The sequence below is a fragment of the Prionailurus viverrinus genome, chromosome D2 (assembly GCF_022837055.1).
Source record: "Prionailurus viverrinus isolate Anna chromosome D2, UM_Priviv_1.0, whole genome shotgun sequence".
NCBI lineage: Eukaryota > Metazoa > Chordata > Mammalia > Carnivora > Felidae > Prionailurus > Prionailurus viverrinus.
Genome location: NC_062571.1, coordinates 40268976 through 40289270, shown reverse-complemented (window position 1 = coordinate 40289270; position 20295 = coordinate 40268976). Strand labels below are relative to the sequence as shown.

Sequence of the window (20295 nt, the reverse complement as noted above, 5' to 3'; positions counted from 1 at the left end):
GTTAAATGATGAAATAGGTGTATGTAAAACCTCTTACTTTATCCTGTGAGGAGGTCACTTTAATATAGTTTAAATTCCCTGGATAGTTGGTGCTGCTGCTACTGACCAGGTGGCAAAACTCAAAGTTTAGAGCACCAGGAAGAGAACTGTAATGCTCACATTCTAAGTAGAGAGGGGATTTGGGGCCACCGCATCCTACCTTTTGCTTCCCATGGTCCAATATTTTTGATGCATGAGCTTTTGGCTGCTTACGTTTTATTGCTTTCTAGTGGGAACTGGTTCCTCCACCCATTCTCACCGTCTGTGATCTCAGTTCCCCACTCTTCCTGCAGCCTGAGGTCTGAGAGTGGGAGAGAAGGAAGAGAGAGGCGCTGTCATGTAGAGCATGAATTTGGCTACAGATGTAACCCAGTCCACTTCTTTTCTTGGTCAAAGCAAAAAAAAAAAAAAAAAAAAAAGTGCGGGAATCATGTGATCAGAATGTTGATCGAGTGTACAGGACTGAATAGGTCAAAGTTTAATGTATCTTATGGAAGCTGGACTCGGATAATTTCCCTGTAACGAATCCATCTCTCAAGAGTCTTTTTCTAAAAGCAAAAAACAAAAAATAAAAAAGCATTGTCTTCTGTAACCTGTCCAGATACTTTTTAATGTGACCGCCAGTGTCTTAGAGAAGCTGACAGCTTAGGTGCTTTCTATCAGCAGAGAAATGTGGGCTCGAAAGCTTGTCCCCTAAACGAACGTGTTGTGTAACGTCCACGCTGACTCAGAATACAGGTGCGTGCTCTTGCTCTGAGAAGGCAGAAGAAGGGGGAGAGCCCAGCCCAGACAAGGTGTGGGGGAGGAAAGGGAGCACCCGGTAGCAAAGGCCACCCTGTGCCGCAGCCTTAGCCGAAACCGCATCTCTGGGAAAGGGCTCCTTGCTGCCTGTTTGGATCCCTGAGTCACCACAGACCCCCACCCTCCAACGTGGGATGTTAACCTCGGCCCAATATGGAGATTAGCTGCAGAGCCGAAGCAGAGTCCCAAAGGAGCTTCGGTTCTACAGAATCTGTACAGCCTTCTTCACTGTGCACTGACCAGACGTTGGGGCTCGGGAAATCCGAGCTGAGGACCGGAATTCCTCAAGGTAAGAAGACACCCCCCCCCCCCCCAGGAAATGGACTCCTCCAATTTTCTCACATGATTATTCAGGCCCTTTCACTTTTCCATATATAGGAGTCACTCAGGAGCGAGCCATGACCAGCCGGAGAGAGTGACACGTCGGTACTCAGGCCCGCCCTCCTCACCATCCTCACCTTCCCCACCTTCCCCTCACGTGCGCACAGGCAGTTCCCCAGAAGCGAGCCCTGTAGCTCTGCCAAAGACAAGCCTGTTGGGTTCCCGGGAGAGAAAAAAAAAAAAAAGGCAACCACACAAAACCACTTCAGGCAAAGTCAACAGCGTTGAAATCGTTACCTTGAAGAAACCCAGTGGAGAAGTGTGCAAAGATGAATGGCCCGGTGGACGGCTTGTGTGACCACTCTCTAAGTGAAGAAGGAGCCTTCATGTTCACCTCGGAGTCTGTAGGAGAGGGACACCCGGGTAAGTAGGTGGCTGTGGACCGAGGACAGCCTGTGCCGGGGGAGCCATTTTCCCCGGGGCCTTAAAACCAATCCGTGATCGTTACCGTGAGGGGTCTCTGGAGGCACCATTGGAGGCGTCTTTTAATTCTATTAATTTACTAATTTACTAGTTTTGGAAAACAGTCACTGATTAGGAAATGAGAAGTTGTCAGTTAATGAAGCCAAGGGTTCATGCTGCCACCCACAGCCAGCATCTCTGCACGATGAGGCCGCTACAGGGAACACGCGTTGGGTTGACTAAACATATTACACGTCTAACATGTATCGGATATCAGCTTTATATATTGGGGGGCAAGACAAAGCTTTATCATTGAGCAACTTAAATCAACAGAGAATGTTCCAGTGTTCCCTCCAACAAGACTGTGGTCGCTAAGTGTTGCACGTAAAGCGTGTATAGTCTAGGAACGAACAGCACATTCCAGTAGTCTCTGAGACAGATCTCCAGGTCCTGAAAGCCTCAGGTATATTATCTATGAGAAGTACAAATGACCTCCTGAAGAGGAAGAACATTTGAGTATTTTCTGGTGCTGTGGGGAAATGGGAGAGGCTCGTGTGCGAACGTGAGGACCATGATCAGAGCCTCAGGCTGTAGGTCAGTGGTTCTCAGACATCAGGGAGCATCAGCATCACCCAGTAGGCTTCTTAAGGCAGAGTGCCGGACCCCACCCCCAGACTTTTCTGATTTCGTACATCTTGGGTGAGGCTCAAGGTTTGCATTTTTACTAAGTTCTCAGGAGATGCTTTTGCTGCTGCTGCTGTGGGAACCACACTTTGTGAACTGCTCAAGAAGAATCTTGGGGGCTGGGCACACTGACTTATTCTCTATGCACTTTTTCAAAATTCATCTGAGAAGTTAAAGTTTTGGTAACTTATCACCAAGGCTACCTTCTTTTCATCTGCCTCATCCATGTTATTTCAGAGCTTGTAATTCAGCTGTAGACATCTCCTTCCATATGCTTTAGCTGGTGGTTCTCAACTGGGGGCAGTTTGCCCCCTTCCCCCAAGAACATTTTGTAATGTCTGAAAACATTTTTGGTTGTCTGTCATAACTCTGCTGTGAGGGGTTGGGGGTGCCACTGGCATTTAGTGGATAGAGGCCACGTGTGCTTCTAAACATCCTGAATGCACAAGACCATCCCCCCTGCAGCAAAGAATTTTCTGGCTCCCAATGTTAGTAACAGTTTCTTACCGCTGTTAAGAAACCTTGGTTTAAACTCAGTTTTGTATGTGACTTAGCTCAGTTCGAAACAAATAGCCCCTTTCATTGTGTGTAACTTTATAAAGTCTCCGGGTGCTTGGGCACGCAGTGGCCAGAGGTCCCATAGTACACACCGCGGTGTGCTCAGTGGACAGAAGAAAAATTCTAGCCAATCAAATGGCCGTGTTGTCTATTTAATGATTGGTCTGTCTGACTCTCCTTTCGGTTGCCACAATCAATTAACTGTCCACGTAAGTCAGCTTCCTCTAAGCTTGAGGACTTGTTGCTTGTCATTCCAGTGCTGAATTCTTCCACCAGCAGGATAAAATGAATGCTTTTTCAACTTCCAAGAAAACCACCTATGAGCTATCTTACAGCCACTGAGTGATACTAATAGAAATTTTGAAAGCCTAAAGAAACAGTTCAGAAAGAGCCTCCTTACACGTTATTTCAGTCTGCGGAGCTGTCTCAACACCCTTGCTCATCTCGGCTTTATCCCTAATACCCCTTATCCCAGTCCCCCGTGTGGACTGGGGACATGTGACCTGCGTCCTTGAAACAAGCAGAGTCATCTGCGGTCAGCATGTGAGTAACCCTAGGAGTCCTGATGGAGATATTTTAGTAGCAGGCTTTCATTGGTAGGGGTGTGCAGAGGCCGTGGCATCAGACAAACCTGGATTTACAGCAGGGATCTGCCACTGGAGTGGGGTGCCTAGAAAGCCCGAAAGTTTAGTGGCAGTTTCTCAAGGAAAGATTAGAGAATTCACCTTTAATGGCAGATTAACATTTTAAGTTACATTCACGTGAATGTTTTAAATGATGCGCTTAGGACAGCAGAGCGCTTGATTCTGGATCTAGATTCTTCATATAAAAACCAAAAAACAAAAACAGAATAGGAAGACACAAGGAAACTTTTGGAGGTGACAGATATGTTTCTTACCTTGTTTATGGTGATGATAACGTAAGAGTACTCACATGTCCAAACTCCTCAAATTATATACTTTAATTTTATGCAGATAAGTTTTATACACCAATTATACCTCACTAAAACTGGGAAAAACTGTATTAATTTATTAACAGCCAACTCTGGAGACCCCTGGGTGGCTCAGTTGGTTGAGTGTCTAACTTTGGCTCAGGTCATGATCTCATGGTTTGTGGGTTCGAGCCCCGTGCACTCTGTCAGTGCAGAGCCTGCTTGGGATTCTCTCCCTCCCTCTCTCTCTCTCAGCCTCTAGCTTGCTCTCTCTCTCAAAAATAAGTAACTAAACATTAAAAAAGTCAACTCTGCGGGTATTTTGAACATTAAATGAGATGTAATATGTATAAATAGGTGTCGCTTTTATTTCTGAATCTGTGAACATTGACTGTTTGCACAACCCCAAAGCAAGAGCGGACTTTTCCAGAGTGCCACTGAGGGGTCTGCATGCTCAACCATGTGGAATTCTTAAGGCAAGTGGTGGAAAAATAAGGTCAAATCCCTGCTTCTGTTGAGCTGTGGTCAGCCCCACCTTGACTGAGGTCAAACCCAGCTAGAACATCTAGCCTTCAGGGGGCTGAGTGGCAGTGGGGATGATCTGAGAGCTGCCTGTGGAAATGTTCAGTAGAACAGCAATGATGTGTAGAGGTTCTCCTATGGAATTTCTACAGCTGGGGTGGTGGATTCGGGCTTGGTGTTGTGTACACAGTATATTTCAGCTCATGGAATCTGCAGAGAAATGTATCTGTCCCATCTGATTTTACGTGTTGGCACCTAATCTTACTGACATCATTAGCTATTTTAACTTCTTTTTTTTTATAATTATACATTTTAATGATCATATCCACTTTAAATATTTTGATATCTATATCTATCTATCTATCTATGTATCTATCTATGTATATATATACATATTAATGTTTATTTATTTTTGAGAGAGAGAGAGTGTGGGAGTCAGGGGTGGGGCAGAGAGAGAGGGAGACAGAGGATCTGAAGCAGGCTCCTCACTGACAGCAGAGAGCCCTGTGTGGGGCTAGAACTCAGGAACCACGGGATCATGACCTGAGCTGAAGTCAGACACTCAACCACTGAGCCACCCAGTCGCCCCAGATATTTTAACTTCTATTTCTAGGAGCTTTCTAGATTTTAGACTTAAAGGGAATATCTTAAAGAATGAGAGACTTTTTAGTAGGAGAATGTGTGTGTGTGTGTGTGTGTGTGTGTGTGTGTGTGTGTGTGTATCTGTGTGTGTCTGTGTAAATTGCTATAGTCTTTTAGAACTGATTTTGGAACGTATGTTTTTTGGGGGGAATGCTACGACTTCATGTAATATACATCATCCAAAATTAGGCAGAAATGGGATGAAATAAAAATTTCAAAATTTCCTAATTATGTTTATTTAAAGAAGTGTCCTCTTTGGTAGATAGATTTCATATGTAAGCTTACCAAATACCTGATTATTTTGATACTTCAGTCTGTTAGACCCACTATCTCTGTGATTCTTATACATGTTCCTTCTCCTCCAGACAAGATCTGCGACCAGATCAGTGATGCCGTGCTGGATGCCCATCTGAGGCAGGACCCCAATGCCAAGGTGGCCTGTGGTAAGAGATGTCTACTCCCTGCTAAAGACCTCAGTGGGCTGGGCTCGAGGTCTTTGCCTGTGCTGAGGCCCTCGGAACAACAGAGAGCCAGGGGCTCCAGTGCCTGGAGGACCCCCGAGGTGATCACGGTTGTAGCCGAATCAGGGCCTTGACCAAGGTCATGGGGCAGGGGTGCCCAGAAGGGAGACCAGAGCCCCTCTGTCCTCACTGTGTGCTGCACAGACGGCTCCTTCCCTCTCCGGTGCCTCCCTAGCCCCTGCATTGAGCACCACTGGGACCTGTGCCTTCTGAGGGTACACTTCACCCTGAGATATATTTTTGTGAATGGCCAGTGAGAAGGTTGGCCCTCCTTGATCTCAGGACCTCAGCCTGTGGTGGAATATTAGCAACAAGGGGCGGGAGAGGCCTCCCGGAGTCATGTTGACAGCATTCTTTATGACAACCACCTGCCACCGTTGTCTCACTTTGAGCCACGCGGCAGTCGTAACGTTGTCTTCATGTACAGTTGGGGAAGCCGATTCAGGCTAAATAAGTGATCCAAGACCATGTGAGAAGGACGGGGTCACTGTGAAAGCAAGGTGTGACCGGGTCTGTCCAAAGCGTAGCTCTCCGGGCAGCATTCACACACGGTCAGCACTCTGCCGGGATTTTCTCTGCTTGTTAGCATTGTTCCTTCATTTCCGGCACCCACGCCTCGTAAGACTCTTCGTGAGTCCCTTTATCAGCACTGTGCGGGGGTCCAGGAGTGGTGCTCCCCTCGGCTGGCCCGTGGCCGCTGACCTTGCCCCCTCTCTCGCAGAGACGGTGTGTAAGACGGGCATGGTGCTACTCTGCGGAGAGATCACCTCCACGGCCACAGTGGACTACCAGCGGGTGGTGAGAAGCACCATCAGGCACATCGGCTACGACGACTCCGCCAAGGGTGAGGCGGGCCCCCGGGTCTGAAATGTGTGGGCGCCCCCGCTGCCCTGTCAGATCCGAGGCTCTCTGTCCTCTGCCAGTGCAGATACCAACTGGGAGAAAAGAACATTCCTTGGCCCGCCTGGCAGGTCAGGAGTCACGGTCTCTGGCCATAGCATGGCGGCCCACGGGATGGCGCCCGGTTGAACTAGCCGGTGTCCATCTGTTGTCGCCTCTGGTCTTGGTGCTGGCAAAGGCTTTGGAAGAGAGAAGCACCGAGTAAAGGGAGCCACCCTCCGCTGGGGAGATGTTCTCTGCCGGGCGTGGGCCCTGGTCTTTGTATTTGTTTGTCCTCTTCATCGTTTGAGGCCTCTGCCGTACTCCTGCAGACGAGGCAACTGAGGCTTGGAGTCGTAAATAATTTGCACGAGGTGACAGCCAGTAGTAGGCGGCCCTTTGCAGATTCCTGCGCTTGCTGCTTCAAGATGCTGCTTCTCGTTCTAGACCAGGAAAAACAAAGTGACTCAGTCCAGAACTGGTACTCGTGGCAGGTGGAAGGAGACAGGCTGGCCGAGGTTGGCCCCAGTGGCAGGCAGTGTGGGAGCTTGTATCCCAGGGAAGGGACCCAGGCCCTGGCAGGAATCGAGGAGGAGCGCCGTGATCAGGCCGGGGTGACAGCTGGAAAGAATGGGGGACCGGGGGACTAGCAGCAGAGTCCAACATCTAAGACAGGGCAGGGTGGGAAAGGGTCCGGTTTGGAGAGGCACCAGAGGACAGGGTGCAAGAGTCAGATGCTGAGGGCCTGTGCACACGGGCTTGCCACTTATGGGTTCTTGAGGGTGACGTGTGCCACCTCTGTGGGTCGGGGCAGGCTGGAACGATGTGCTGCATGTGTGTGAGTGAGAATCCCTCGCCGCTGAGGGTGCAGACACACAAGCTCCGTGCAGCCACCTTCTGACCCGCCTAGAGTACTCACTCAGCACACGGAAGTGGACACAGAACCAATGAGCACAGGCTCATTCTGCCAGTCGGCACAGTGTTCTGGAGGAAACACATTGTCCCGGACCAGCAGCTTCCCAACATGTCACCATGCACAGCTACACCTGTTCTACCAGGAAAAGGCGGTTGTTTAAGACGTGTAGACCTTATTCAAGAGCAAGCCTTGTTCTGCACTAGGTGGAAGGGAAACTTCCCAGGAGGCAATGTGTGCTGGCAGGAGAGAGCGAGAGAGAGCCCAGCTCTGCTGCTGGCTGCATCTCGGCACGCCCAGCTTGTCACTGTGCCTGCACCCAGAGGGCCCCACACAGCGACACAGCGCGGTGGCTGCACTAAGAGGGCCCCGGGCTAACCGCCCCGCACTGCTCTTGGCTGCACAGTCGCTGCTCCTCTCCCCTTGGTCCCCTGAATTCTGTTTTTCCAAATCGCTTGGAGCCCTTGATGGATTCTCAGGGCTGAGAAGCTTCACTGTCCAGAGAGCGATTAGGGAAAATGCAAAATGTTTAATGCACAATCGGTGAGTCCTTGGTAGGCCTCTAAAGATGGCTCATTGGTGTGTGTGTTCAAAAACATTCGCTGGGCACAGGAACCTTCAGAGGACAAAGGCATCCTGGTGCTTCCGGAGTGGGGGCACTGCCTGGCATTAAATGGCGCAGTATGGGGTGCCCAGCGGCGAGTCGGTGGGAGGGAGGGAGGGGGGAAGGTCCAGGGACGTTTACTGAGAGCTGATCAGATTTGGACGTGTGGAGATGGGGAGCCGGAGGAAGAGCATTCTAGATAGAGACCTAGCGGAGGTAGGGAAGTGTGCCACGCGGAAGGCTAGCCCCGAGCGAGCGTGTGTTGGCTGGGGCAGTTCAGCTGGGAGGGGCTGGGTGGACCCGAGGCGTCTCAGTTCTCCTTCACCGGGCAGCAGGCCCCACGTGAAGCATGGACATAGACAGCAGCCTGGATCTGGGTCAGTTGGTTGGTTTTAGTAAAGCTCACACTGGCAGCGTAGGTAGAATAGACTGGAAAGAGAGGGACGGTTACTCGGCTCGTCACCAATACTTGGCCTGGTAGTAGAGCCTCTGTGAGTTTCAGCCCCTCAGTCACGCAGTGCCCACGGCCGGGCCCAGCAAGGCCCGAGGGCCCACAGGGAGAAGATGGCGCTGTCGGTGCCCAGCGGCCCCTTCTGGGGCTCCGGGGGCGGGGCTGCCACTCACCAGCAACCCCCCCCCCACTCCCCACGCCAACCAGTTCCGAGCCTGTGGCAGGGAGCCTGGGAAGAACAGCTTCCACAACGAGTTCTTCCCAGGGGCTGGGAAGAACAGCTTCCACGTGTGTGCCTGAACTTTGGGGGTGGGCAGACGTGGCCGCGGCCTCCAGAGGTGTGGCTTTTCCATTTGGCTTCAGGCCCTGTGCAGAGCTTGGGATCAGAGGACTCTAGCTCTGGGAGCCTCTCTGGATAGTTCACGTGCACTGTCTTTGTTCAGTGTGTTTCATAACGTGGATTACACCTGGGCTTCCGAACAGCAGTGCTGGAAGGTGATTTTCAGCCTGGGTCTTGGAACGTGCCTCCAGAAGGGTAAGGGGGCAGGGCCACGAGTCACCCAGCGCAGCCGCAGCCGTGATCTGATTTTCATCTTGCCGTTCTGTGTAGGATATAGATTTCTAATCTAGGTATAATTTAATGTAGTAAAATGCACTGTGGAGGATTTTCTTCGACCAGCCTTCCAGATGATAACATGGGATGGACACATGGCCTTCCCCATCCTGGGCCTCAGCTCCGCCCAACAGGTCCCAGACAGATCCCAGCTGGTTAGAGACCGCCCACCCCCCACACGAAATGCCGTGTCGGGAGCTGAGCGGTCTGCCAGGACTCTGGAAGCCACCCTCTGTCTGACACGTGTCCCCACGAAGGCCTGCTTTCCCTTCTGCTTAGGCTTTGACTTCAAGACCTGCAATGTGCTGGTAGCTCTGGAGCAGCAGTCCCCGGATATTGCCCAGTGTGTACATTTGGACAGAAACGAAGAAGACGTCGGGGCCGGAGACCAGGTGACCACACGTGGAGTGCAGGGTCAGGGGTCAGGATAGCATTGTCTGTGTCAGCCCTGGCTCTGACCCGCGCTGAGTTGACAGCTGGGAAGTTCATGAGTAATGGATTGGACACGCTGTGGGGTGGACCCCCCCCCCCCCCGCCCCGATCCTAGCAGGAGCTCCCGGGGGGAGGGGTCTGTGCGCCTGGAATAAATTAGGACACCCCTGCTTCAGGGCAGCGACTTGAGGGCACGGCCTGCTTGTGGAAGACTGTGGTCGCCGATGCCCAATTTGGGCTTGTCCCCCCCTCCCAGAGCATTGTCTTGTCTTCCTGTCCACAAGTGCCCCCGCCTCCCCGTGCAGATGTTATACATGCACAGGGCACCCAATACAGCCACGCTTTAGATGAGAAGATAAAATGCATACTGCTCCATTGACGCTCTCCTCCAGGGTCTGATGTTCGGCTATGCCACCGACGAGACAGAAGAGTGTATGCCCCTCACTATTATCCTCGCCCACAAACTCAATGCCCGAATGGCGGAACTCAGACGCTCCGGGGTCCTCCCCTGGCTGAGGCCTGATTCCAAGACCCAGGTGAGCCTCCTCCTGCCCCCCTCCCGTGGAGCCCCAGACACACACTGGGGACCCAGACACCCCTCTGGGTCCTCTTGGTACTTGTCATTGTTGGCATCAAAATGGTCAGTCCGGGCACTCAAAATATTGTTGGTTGTGAAAAGAACTATTTATCTGAAAACTCTTCAGGTCTACATGTTTTCTGCCCTAATGTTTATTGTGAAAAGTCTCAAAAATACAGAAAAATGGAAAGAACGGTTCTGGATTTTTTTTTTTTTTTTTTTTTTTTTTGCCTTCTTAGCATATGTTGACTCTGGCAATGTGGTTCCCTGGTTCCTGCCACACATTTACTTCTTAATTGGCTTCACACTTTAGGTCACTGCCCGTCCACACCCACAGGTCTCCACACCTTGAGCAAGGTCTGAACACCGAGTTGACAAAGGCCATCCGTGCCTCGCTGTGGCCCTTTATCACTGTTTCTCGCAAAAAGGCTTTCCCGTTGCTGTTTTGGACTCTCTGTTCCCATGGGCCCTGACCTCTCTGCTCTGGACCGTGGGGAAATCCTCACCGGAGTCCACATGTGAAGGCCGGCGATGATGCAAATGTTAGCGCATGTGGGTAGAGGCGCCCCGTCCACCTCCCCTCTCCACGTCCCTGCCCCGTGTCACCCTGGCGGCCCTGTTGGCCCCTTTCCCGGGGCTTCCTCCCCTGGCTCGTCTCCCACCCCCCAACGGGTCCTTGGCACTTTTGCACACCCTATCCCCTTCCACCCATGCTTGCGCCCAATTCCTACTTTGTCACACTCAGCACCCAAAGCTTTCACCTGTAGGGTGTCTGGACCAGCAGCCCTGCTTCTCATTCCCCCCACACACATGTGTGCCGGAGAGCCATCGTGTGCAGCCTCACGGTCACCTCCTCCTCGGCTCCAGGGAGGGCCATGGTGCCCCCCCCCATCCTGCTCAGCACCCCCTCTGTCTCCACCCAGCCTCACTCCATGTTTTGCCTAGAGAGCACCTTTTCTGCTCAGCCTGGTTCCCAGGCCACAGCAGGGATCTGCGCCGTGCCCTCCCAAGGACTTTCCCTGCCTGGAAACTCCACTTAACTCCCTTTGGACTTTTAATTTCCTAATACTGGCTCGGAATCCTTTACAGTTTTCTGCTTCCCGCAGGGGGAGAACCCCCTGCTTGTTATGTTGGCATTGAAACCCCTTATGGTCTTCCAGTTTTACCATCCTCTACCTCCCCACCCCAGTCCTTGCTTAGTCTGAGTTACTTCACTCCTTAGTGCTTTGTGCCTCTGCTCCCGCCCTTCGCCTCTCCTGGGATCTGCTCGGTTCCCTCCTGTCCGTCAGTGGCCAGGAAGCTCCCACCTCCCGTGGTTTCCCCGGTGGCCACCACCAGACGGGGCCTTCTCTTGCCCCCGTACTTGGAATTTGGCGCGTGCGGTTGTGTAGCTCAGCATGGCTGACCGTGACCGTGACCGTCCCGTCGCCCCCGTTGCACAGAGGCGCGTCCACCTGACCGCAGGTGCGAGGCCACGCGGGGCACAGGTTGCAACTGTCTGAACCCGGGACAAGGACTTGCATTTGTGGCCTACAGCCGACCTTTCCTGGTGTTCTCCACATGCCTCCATCATCAGCATTCCTCGGCTGCTCTTCGAGGTCCCGGGGCGGGAGAGCTCAAATACGAAGACTGCAGTGGTATCAAAGGAACGGGGTGCACGGCGGCTGGCGTGCCTGGCTCCATCGTGCGCCAGAGCTGCGCTGTGTCGGGAGGCGGGAGGCACGTCTGCAGAAAACGGAAGCCTAGAACAGAGGCTGGAGGAAGGAGAGCGCTGGGGCTCTCCTTTTCCTCGTGTGGCAGTGAGACCCAGAGGCACCGCGGTGGGGCCGGCTGAAGAGGGAAGGCCGTGTCATCCCGCTCAGCAGTGGAAGGGTGGGGGCAGGGGTGTGCTCCTCGAGGGTTTCTCCTCCTGCAGGGATACATGGAATTCTCTTAATGCTACTTTGGATACCAAAGTCCGCCTCACTCCCCTGCCGCGGGGGGGCCAAGCCCCGGGCATCTCAGGGGCAGGGGTGCGGGTCTGGCCCCACCGCCCGAGGGCCCCTGCACACAGCTGCCTGCAGGTGAGCGGCACCGTGCCAGGACCGGTTTCTAGGCCGGCTCCATGGCCTGTTTGTGAAGGACTCTCATCATCTGACCAGAGTGTTAACTGTGAACAGGACGAGTCTTTCCACCCGAGCAAATTCTGGCTGCTGATATTGAGAACCGAGCAGCAGTACGGATGGCTATTTTTGTACCTGGTCAGAGTTGTGTTTTCCGTGGTGTGTCCCCCCCCCGCCCATCTTGCTGACATGATGAGCGAAGAAGCATGCTCAGAACCCTCTGCTCAGCCACAGCCCTGTGATTCTGCGTGGAAGGAACGCTGCCTGGGCTCACAGCTGGCAGTGGGGGAGCGGAGGAGGCAGGCCTTCTCCCAGGGCCTGATGCTGATGCCGTGGATCTGGTCCCAGAGCTGGTCACAGGGCCTCCCCTCTTGGGGGCCCCCGCCCCGACTCCAGCAGCCTGTCACAGCTGTGTGCACGTAGCCCAGGATTTAAAGGTTGGTCTCGGGACACAGATGTCACTGTGCACCTGCCCCTCGAACGAGGGTCAGACATCACATGGGAAGGGCTCTCTCCCTTCCTTCTTCCGGATCCCACCCTCTTGCTCTTTGAACCAGGCAGGGCACAGAGCGGGAGTTTGAGGCAGGCCCAGTGTTTGGCGGATATCCGAGGGGCCTCAGGCAGACAGAGACCCTGCTGCAGGCACGTCCCCAGGGAGGCACTGTTTGCTGTCCCGTGGTCCTCTCAAGGCCCTGGGGTAGGAAGTAAGGCTGCCAGCCAGGGACACCTGGCGTAGCCGCGTTCCCACAGGCCCCACACACCCCCAGGCCTCCTCTGGGCACTGCTCTTGTGGGTCCACACGGCCCCGGTGGCACTCGGGCCTGGGGCTCCCATGTGTCCCTCGGGGTCTTGAGTGACAGCCTTCTGCTGGGCAGAGCCCCGGCTACCAGGCCATAGAGCTCCAGGTCAGAGCCCGGCTCTGCTGGCTGTGTGGTCTTGACCGAGGTGTTCATGCTCTGAAGCCCCAGCTCTCCCGTCTTTAACACAGGGCTGCCAGCAGCTTCTCACAGCTTCTGGCGTGGCTTCCCGCATACAGAGCACTGCAGTCTGAGCTGGTTTCCCTCCAGCCTCATCCGCCATCCTCACTGTCCCCTTCCCTTTCACTCCGCAAGCCCGGGTGCGCAGACCGCAGTCCTCTGTTACCAGTCAGACCAGGCTGTGGCATCGGGTTCTCACACTCACTGACGTGTCACTATAGCACAGGGTCTCTGAGGAAGGATTTTGTCTGTGCTGCTACGAGAATGACACCAGCTTTGGGATCAGGCAGAACCGGGTCTGGCTCTTTGGCTTTCCGCTGACTGCTGTGTAACTTCAGATGAATTGCTTCGATTCTCCTGGCCTGGTTTTTTTCTCACTTGTGAAGTGGAGATAATGCCTGTCTTGCCGGGATGGCCGAAATGTGAATTGATCATGTGCAGATGGCCCCACCGGGGTAGAAGCGAGCATTAGAACTGCCCCCGTGGCTCGACCTGCAAGGGCACCGCAGGCGGGTTCCTTCCCTCCAATGTGCTCTCAGCTTTTTTTCCTTTCTCTTGCTCAAACACCCGGAGGCTGGCCTTCCCAAGCTTGCTGCTCCATTTCTGCCAGCCTGACTTGAGCCCTTCTCACCCTGTCCCTACAGCAGGCCAGTCCTCTGGCCCCACACACTTCCAGAGCTCCTCTACTGAGGGACTAGGGCAGCCGGCGTGGCTCATGGTCACCTGTGCTCCTTGGCAGGAGCCAGGATACCTTGGCTCTGCGCCACGGAGGGTCAGAAAAGGGCTTTGGCCAGGGGGATTCGTGGCACCCAGAACCCGCTGAGATAGAAGGGGAGGAGGCTAGCTGGGTCACAAATAGAGAGGAAACTCTGCAACCCTGAGTCTCTAAGTGGCACTAATTGTGGCCATAGCTGGGAATAGCTTATGCCTCATGCCCAGTCACCCCCTGGCACTGGGCAGCTACTCAAATACAAGGATGTGTCAGATTAACTTTTCTGGAGGTCCTTGGAGGACAGGAGCCCCCCCCCCCACCTTTGTTTGGATCCTGGGAGCCCCGCCTGCCGTCTGAGTGTCTGTGCCTGGCCACAGTGTGTCCTCAGTTCAGGGCAGGGCCTCACAACGTCTCCCCTGCCCTTGTGACCCGACAGGTGACAGTTCAGTACATACAGGACAACGGTGCGGTCATCCCCGTGCGCATCCACACCATCGTCATCTCCGTGCAGCACAATGAAGACATAACGCTGGAAGACATGCGCCAGGCCCTGAAAGAGCAGGTGATCGAGGCCGTGGTGCCAGCCAAATACCTGGACGAAGACACCGTTTACCACCTGCAGCCCAGCGGGCGGTTTGTCATCGGAGGTCCCCAGGTGCGCCCTTGCCTCAGAGCAGATCTCTCCTGATTCGTCTTTGTTACTGGGGCTGCTCACCTCCCTGGGCACAAAGGAGGAGGTGGCTTTGTGTGACTCAGCCACGTCCGGCCCTGGACACAACATGAGGTCAGCTCACACTCTGTAGGGCCTGCTCTCCATGTGTCAGTGCAGGAGGAATTGCGGACATGTCCCCAGGACTCTCCCACCTCGTGCAGCCTGGCCCTCCCTCTCCAGACATGTCATACTGCCCCATGCTGCCGCCTTGCCCTGCTGAGATGCCAGCTCACCTTTGCGGATGACTGGCCTTTCCCAGGTGGCATCACTGGGTCTTTGCCACAGGTTATGTTCAACTCGTGTTGGGGCAGGTTTTAGGTGGGGACCCCTGCTGTCCCCTTCCTCCTGTACGGCAGGAGAGAGGATGTAGAGATCGGCAGAGCACGTCTGAGAGGCTGCTGACCTCTGCCAGGGGCGCCTCAGAGGGGATGCGTTACTCAGAGCGGAGCCCCCGTAACGGGTTCCGTGACCAAATGTAGTGCAGAAACACAGGGGGAAAAAAAGGCAAAGCTTACTGTCATTTCTTGCAGGACTGCAGGACTTCCCAAAGCCTAGATGTGCTAGTGGGAAGTGTGGATCTCTAAGCAGAGGGATAGAGTACGTGGTCTTTCCCCAAAGTACTCGACACGGAGCCCCTGCCCTTTTAAAACATCATTACTGGGACCCCCGGGTGGCTCTGTTGGTTGAGTATCTGACTCTTGATTTCAGCTCAGGTCAAGGCCCCAGGATCATGGGATCGAGCCCTGAGTCAGGCTCCGAGCCTGGGATTCTGTCTCTCCCGGGGCACGGGTAGCTCAGTCTGTTAAGCAGCCGACTTTGGCTTAAGGTCATGACCTGGTGGTTCGTGAGTTCAAGCCCCACATCAGGCTCTCTGCTGTCAGTGTGGAGCCTGCTTTGGATCCTCTGTCCTCCCCGCTCCTTTCTGCCCTCCCCCACTCTCTCTCTCTCTCTCTCTCTCTCTCTCTGTCTCTTTGTCTCTTTCTCTCTTCTTCTTCCTCTGCCCCTCCCCCCCTTCCAAAAAACAAAAAACAAACCATCGTTACTGCCCAATGTCGCACAGAGCAGACACTCGAGGAAACGCCAGCCAGGGCCACGGCCCAGGGTGTGTGTGTCGAGGCTCAGGGCCCTCCTGCAGCTCGGATTTCCCCATCACAACTGACTCATAAAAACAGGCTGAAGTAGGAGCTGGCTAGGATTCCAGGGAACCTCTGTCCCCTTGTTTGCACTTTCTGATGAGGCTCTGGCAGGTTACCTGGGTGCTGTAATGGGTCAGTGACTGAACTGGGAGCAAGGTTTCTGGCTGACTCCCAGCTTTGGGGGCGGGGAGTGGGGGGAGGCGGGTCTTTGAAAAGTGCCCACGGGCAGCTTCAGGGCCCCCCTTCCCCGTTAGTGCGGTGGCCATCACGGTGCGGCAGCCGCCCCTCCGCCCTGCCCTGTGGGGACCCTGGTTCTCATACCCCCCTCCATTTCTTCCTTTCTGTCTGCAGGGGGATGCGGGCGTCACTGGCCGCAAAATTATTGTGGACACCTATGGCGGTTGGGGGGCGCACGGTGGAGGGGCCTTCTCTGGGAAGGACTACACCAAGGTGGACCGCTCGGCAGCTTATGCTGCCCGCTGGGTGGCCAAGTCCCTGGTGAAAGCGGGACTCTGCCGGAGAGTGCTCGTGCAGGTGGGTCAGCCCCACTCCGACCACCCCACCTCTGCCCCGGCTGAGGCCGTGCTGGCCTGCGGGGGGGGGGGGGGGGCACACTCCTTGCCAAAGGCTGTGACTGTGTGTTGCATGGGGCACCGGGGCATGTACCCTGAAAACCTCAGGGAGGGAAAAAATGTTCAGGGAGAGGGACACATACTGAATCTGCTCGCTGTGAAGATGGTGGAGATTCCTAGACAGACGAGGTGGGGGAGCACGTCGGGCCAGGGATGGGTGGTTCCAGCTGCCCCTTTCTGAGGGCATCGGGATCTCTGTGAAGGGCAGACCCCCTGCACAGAGGCTTTTGTCCCTGACCCTCGTCTCTTCTGGAAGGTTTCCTACGCCATCGGTGTGGCTGAGCCACTGTCCATTTCCATCTTCACCTATGGAACCTCTCAGAAGACAGAGAGAGAGCTGCTAGATGTGGTCAACAAGAATTTCGACCTTCGGCCCGGGGTCATCGTCAGGTAAATCATGGCCCCATCGCTGCCAGACGGGCCCTTCCTCCCCCCCTCCCCCAGATGTCTGGCTCCTCTGAAAGAGAAAGGGAAAAAAAGGACTTTCAGCCTCCCCGGAGCAGGAGGGCCTCCAAGCTCCTAGCCCAGCTCAATGCACACCCTAAGTGCAAGATGTCTGCTTTTCAGGTTGAAGGGGGTGTCTAAGGTCCCTGCTGGCCCAGAGACGCTGACCATCCAGGGGGGCCATCTTTGAGCAGGTGGGGGGTTGTAGGAAAGTAATCACAAGGCTGAATGCTGAGAATTGAGCTGGCAGGTCTGGTCCCATCGGCCCGTGTTTCTGAGGCCGCTTTTGCCTTGTGGAGCTTGGCCGTGTGGTTGGTCTGCACCAGGCCAGTAGAGTGGAGAGGAGAGAAGAGGAGGAAGGCACAGCAAGGCCAGAGTTCAGATTCTGAGTCCTGGGTGTGTCTGTGTAACCAGGCTGTCCCCGAACCTCTGAGCCTGTTTCCCAGGGGCCAGTGACTCACCTCATGAGATGTGGTATGGCGTAGACAGGAAATGTATGGGGAATTGCTCTGAGCAGTGACAGTCCACACTCTGTTTGTTACTCCTGTGCTCAAAATTCAGAGAAACTCTGCTCCTTTTCCACTGAAAATGACCCTTTCCTCTGCTGACTGTGCAGGGACTTGGATTTGAAGAAGCCCATCTACCAGAAGACGGCGTGCTATGGCCATTTTGGAAGAAACGAGTTCCCATGGGAAATTCCCAAGAAGCTCGTGTTTTAGAGCTGGTGGGCGCAGGGCTTGCCTCGCCCTGGAAGCTTCTGGATTGGCACCTCTTGTCCAGGACCCCAACTCTCAGATGTCCCAGAACCAGGGCCCTGACCGCTCCCCCCCCCCCCGCCACTGCATGGAGTGCCTTCCCCACCCACTGCCCCCTCCTGGACCAAGCTGCACCCCTAGGGCTAGCCCTGTGCTGTCGTCACTGTGAATGGCAGGGGGCTTGCTGGTGCCTGGGGTCAGACCTCCTCATGGAGGTAGTCACACTGTCCCCCTGCTTTTCCCTCAGACTGAGGCAATGTTAATTTAGTGGAAAAACCACCCCTGTGAAGAGTAAATCCCCCCACGCCTCCCCCATGGCTGGTCCCCTCCTCCCTCACAGATCTCAGGGATCCTGGGTGTGCTGGCTGTGCCCTTCCCATCTGTGGCCTGTGCCCTGAGCCAAGGGCCTTCATAGAGGCATCTCAGGCTAGGCATCCGGCGGGGACAGGAACAGGGGCTGACACCTGCTGAGCAGCTATGGTGTTCGAGGGCCCGAGCCAATTACCGACCTCGTTTCTTCTTCACCGCAACACGGTGAGGTGACACCTCATTCCCACTTTCCATATGGGGAAACTGAGTCGCAGACCGCCTAGGTAACTTTCCCAAGGTCCTACAGCCACATGTGTCAGGACCCACACATGATCCAGGGGCTTTGACTCGGGAGCCCGTACGCAGCCCCCAACCCTGTTCCCATCTCATGCCGGACGGAGGCTTGAGCAATGACCAGCAGCTCTGTGGCCTCTGTCCTGAAGACCTGAGCTTGCTGCTCTCCTCTTGGTGAGCCCTGGGCAGGGATATGCGAAGTCAGGACAGAGAAGCAGCTTGTCCCAGCTCAGGTGGCCAGCCCCTTAGATGGGTCCGGAACCCCATAGCTTCCAGCCCTTCTCTCTTTGGCCTCTTGGTCTGAATGCTGTTGGAATAAGTGTGTTAGCCCCTCAGACGCCCCTTCCGGAGAGGCCACTCGTAAGGGCCGAATATCTAATGTTAAGTAGTGACCCCAGGTGGCGGAGCTGAACTCCTAGCGATAGACAAGTTGGCTGAGGTGTCATGAGGAGATTCTGCCTTTGCCAGGGGGCTCCCGGGGCACAGCCCTCAAGGGGCCTGAGTGGTCCTCGGTGCGCTAAGGTCTTGGAAGCTGTACGTTCACCTGCCTTTCCGTCCCTGGCCAGCCCTGCCTCCCCCACCTGTCAGCCTGGGCCGCTGACAGCAGTGTCTCTGCCTTCTCCCTAGCTGCCCAGACCACAGGATCAGGTAGGGGCCCCCAAGGGTCCCATAGAGCACTGAGGCCTGGGCTTTGGTCCAGGATCCCTGGCGCTGGTTCTGGCTGAACCAGGCAGCCCAAGAACCCTCATCTGGGGAGCAGACGGCCTGCATCTGGGCTCCAGGCCTGACGCACAAAGACCCCAAGCTTTTCTCCTTACGTCAGGGAAAAGGCAGCTCTTCAGGGGAGAAAAAGAAGGCCGATTTACCACAGAGACCTAGAGCTCGTGTCCGCTCCCAGCAAGTCTCAAGCTCCCTCCAGGAGAGGGAGGCACAAGCTTGCAGGCCGTCAATGCCTCCCACTCAAGCCCTATTCACAGTGAAAATTCAGAATTGCATGGTTGCCCCTCCCCCCCGGAGATAAAATACCTTTTTTTGGACATTGTTGATATGAAACTCGAACCTTTATGTGTTAATAGTTCCTGCTGGGACAGTGAATAAACAACTACTCTGTGCTTGGGTTTTTGTCTGCAAACCTTCAGACGTACCTCACCAGGAGCATCTCTATCCCCCCAGCATAGAGGTGCCCTCTGCTCTGTGCCCCCCCCCCCACCACTGGAGCCCTCTGTTCTCGTCCGGGTGGGCTTCTCCAGCATGCACTAAGCTTTCCTCATCCACCAGCTACTGTGTTAAGTCACGGCATTTCCCTACTTATTCCCTACCGCACTCTGCTGAGTTTCACGGAGAGAACCTGAGGCCCAGAGGGTTAGGGATGTGACCAAGGGCACCTGTCTGGGAAGTGGCATCCCAGTCTCCTGAGTGTGCTCTCTCCATCACCACATGTTGCCACCCAGGGCCTCGTCTGCCCTCCCTGCATGGGAGTCAGCTGCAGTCAGACCGTCGTGAGGGGGGCACTGCGGCCATCGTTGTTCAATGACTGAATAACCGAAGTCAGAGGAAGTGAGTGAATGAGGGGTTTGGCCTGCAGAGAGACGAGCCAAGCCTTTAAGTGGGTGTCAATGGGCACATTTCCTTCTCACACGTTGTGTGAGGAGAATTCACAGATGGAATTTTTATTAGAAGACTGTCGGAGCAGAAGGAAGGCCCTGCAAAGGCAGTCCTGAGGGTTGGTGAGAGCAGGGGCGGGACTTCCTGCTCCAAGCAGGCCGTGAGGAAAGGAATCCGCTCTGGAGAGACATCCGGGTCCAGGCTGAGGGGACAGCCACGTGAGGAGGCTTTGAGACGGGCTGGTCCCGGGTGCCAGGAAGGGCAGAAGAGCAGCAGAGACCTCGGATGTGGCGGAGAGGAGAAAGTCAAAGCCACCGTCTTCTCTGAGACCGTCTGTGACGTGAGCAGTCACTACATGGGCCGTTCCGCGACATATTTTTTCTAGAACGTCATCCACATTTTGTAAGAACACAAAAAGGCACGAGAAACATCGGAATGCTTGCCTGAGAGGGGAGGTGGTGAAGGACTGGGCTTTACTGGCACCAGAGGTCGAATAGTGAGAGCAAGGAGAAGCCACTTCTGGGCCACAAAGCCCTCAAGTGTCATAGTGTCGTGGAAACGTGGCAATGGTGAATTGGGGGTGGGGAGGGGCGGCCAGTGGGTAGAAGGAAGGCAGGACAGTGTAGTGTTCTTGGAAGCCAAGTGAGGATGGTGGGTTTGGGACCAG

The 20295-nt window shown here is 54.7% G+C and overlaps 1 protein-coding gene across 2 annotated transcripts; it reads left to right on the top strand.

The window, feature by feature from the left end:
* The first annotated feature begins 686 nt into the window (after positions 1-686).
* Positions 687-19140, top strand: MAT1A (methionine adenosyltransferase 1A). Of its 2 annotated transcripts, XM_047825454.1 has the most exons (10): positions 687-1129; positions 1219-1584; positions 5326-5403; positions 6203-6325; positions 9221-9333; positions 9766-9909; positions 14178-14396; positions 15941-16123; positions 16478-16611; positions 17282-19140. In XM_047825454.1, exons 2-10 carry the CDS (start codon positions 1491-1493, stop codon positions 17382-17384), a joined length of 1191 nt encoding a protein of 396 aa, XP_047681410.1. In that variant the 5' UTR covers positions 687-1129; positions 1219-1490; the 3' UTR covers positions 17385-19140. The 2 variants fall into 2 exon arrangements, with proteins under 2 accessions (XP_047681410.1, XP_047681411.1); XM_047825455.1 differs by lacking the exons at positions 687-1129; positions 1219-1584 and adding an exon at positions 3333-3408.
* Positions 19141-20295: the final 1155 nt, after the last annotated feature.

Bases quoted from the DNA above. Each gene is read 5' to 3' on its own strand.
- MAT1A (XM_047825454.1), top strand. From the start codon at position 1,491: ATGAATGGCCCGGTGGACGGCTTGTGTGACCACTCTCTAAGTGAAGAA. The intron at 5,404-6,202 runs GTAAGAGATGTC...CCTCTCTCGCAG, and splicing joins CAATGCCAAGGTGGCCTGTG to AGACGGTGTGTAAGACGGGC. The intron at 9,334-9,765 runs GTGACCACACGT...GCTCTCCTCCAG, and splicing joins ACGTCGGGGCCGGAGACCAG to GGTCTGATGTTCGGCTATGC.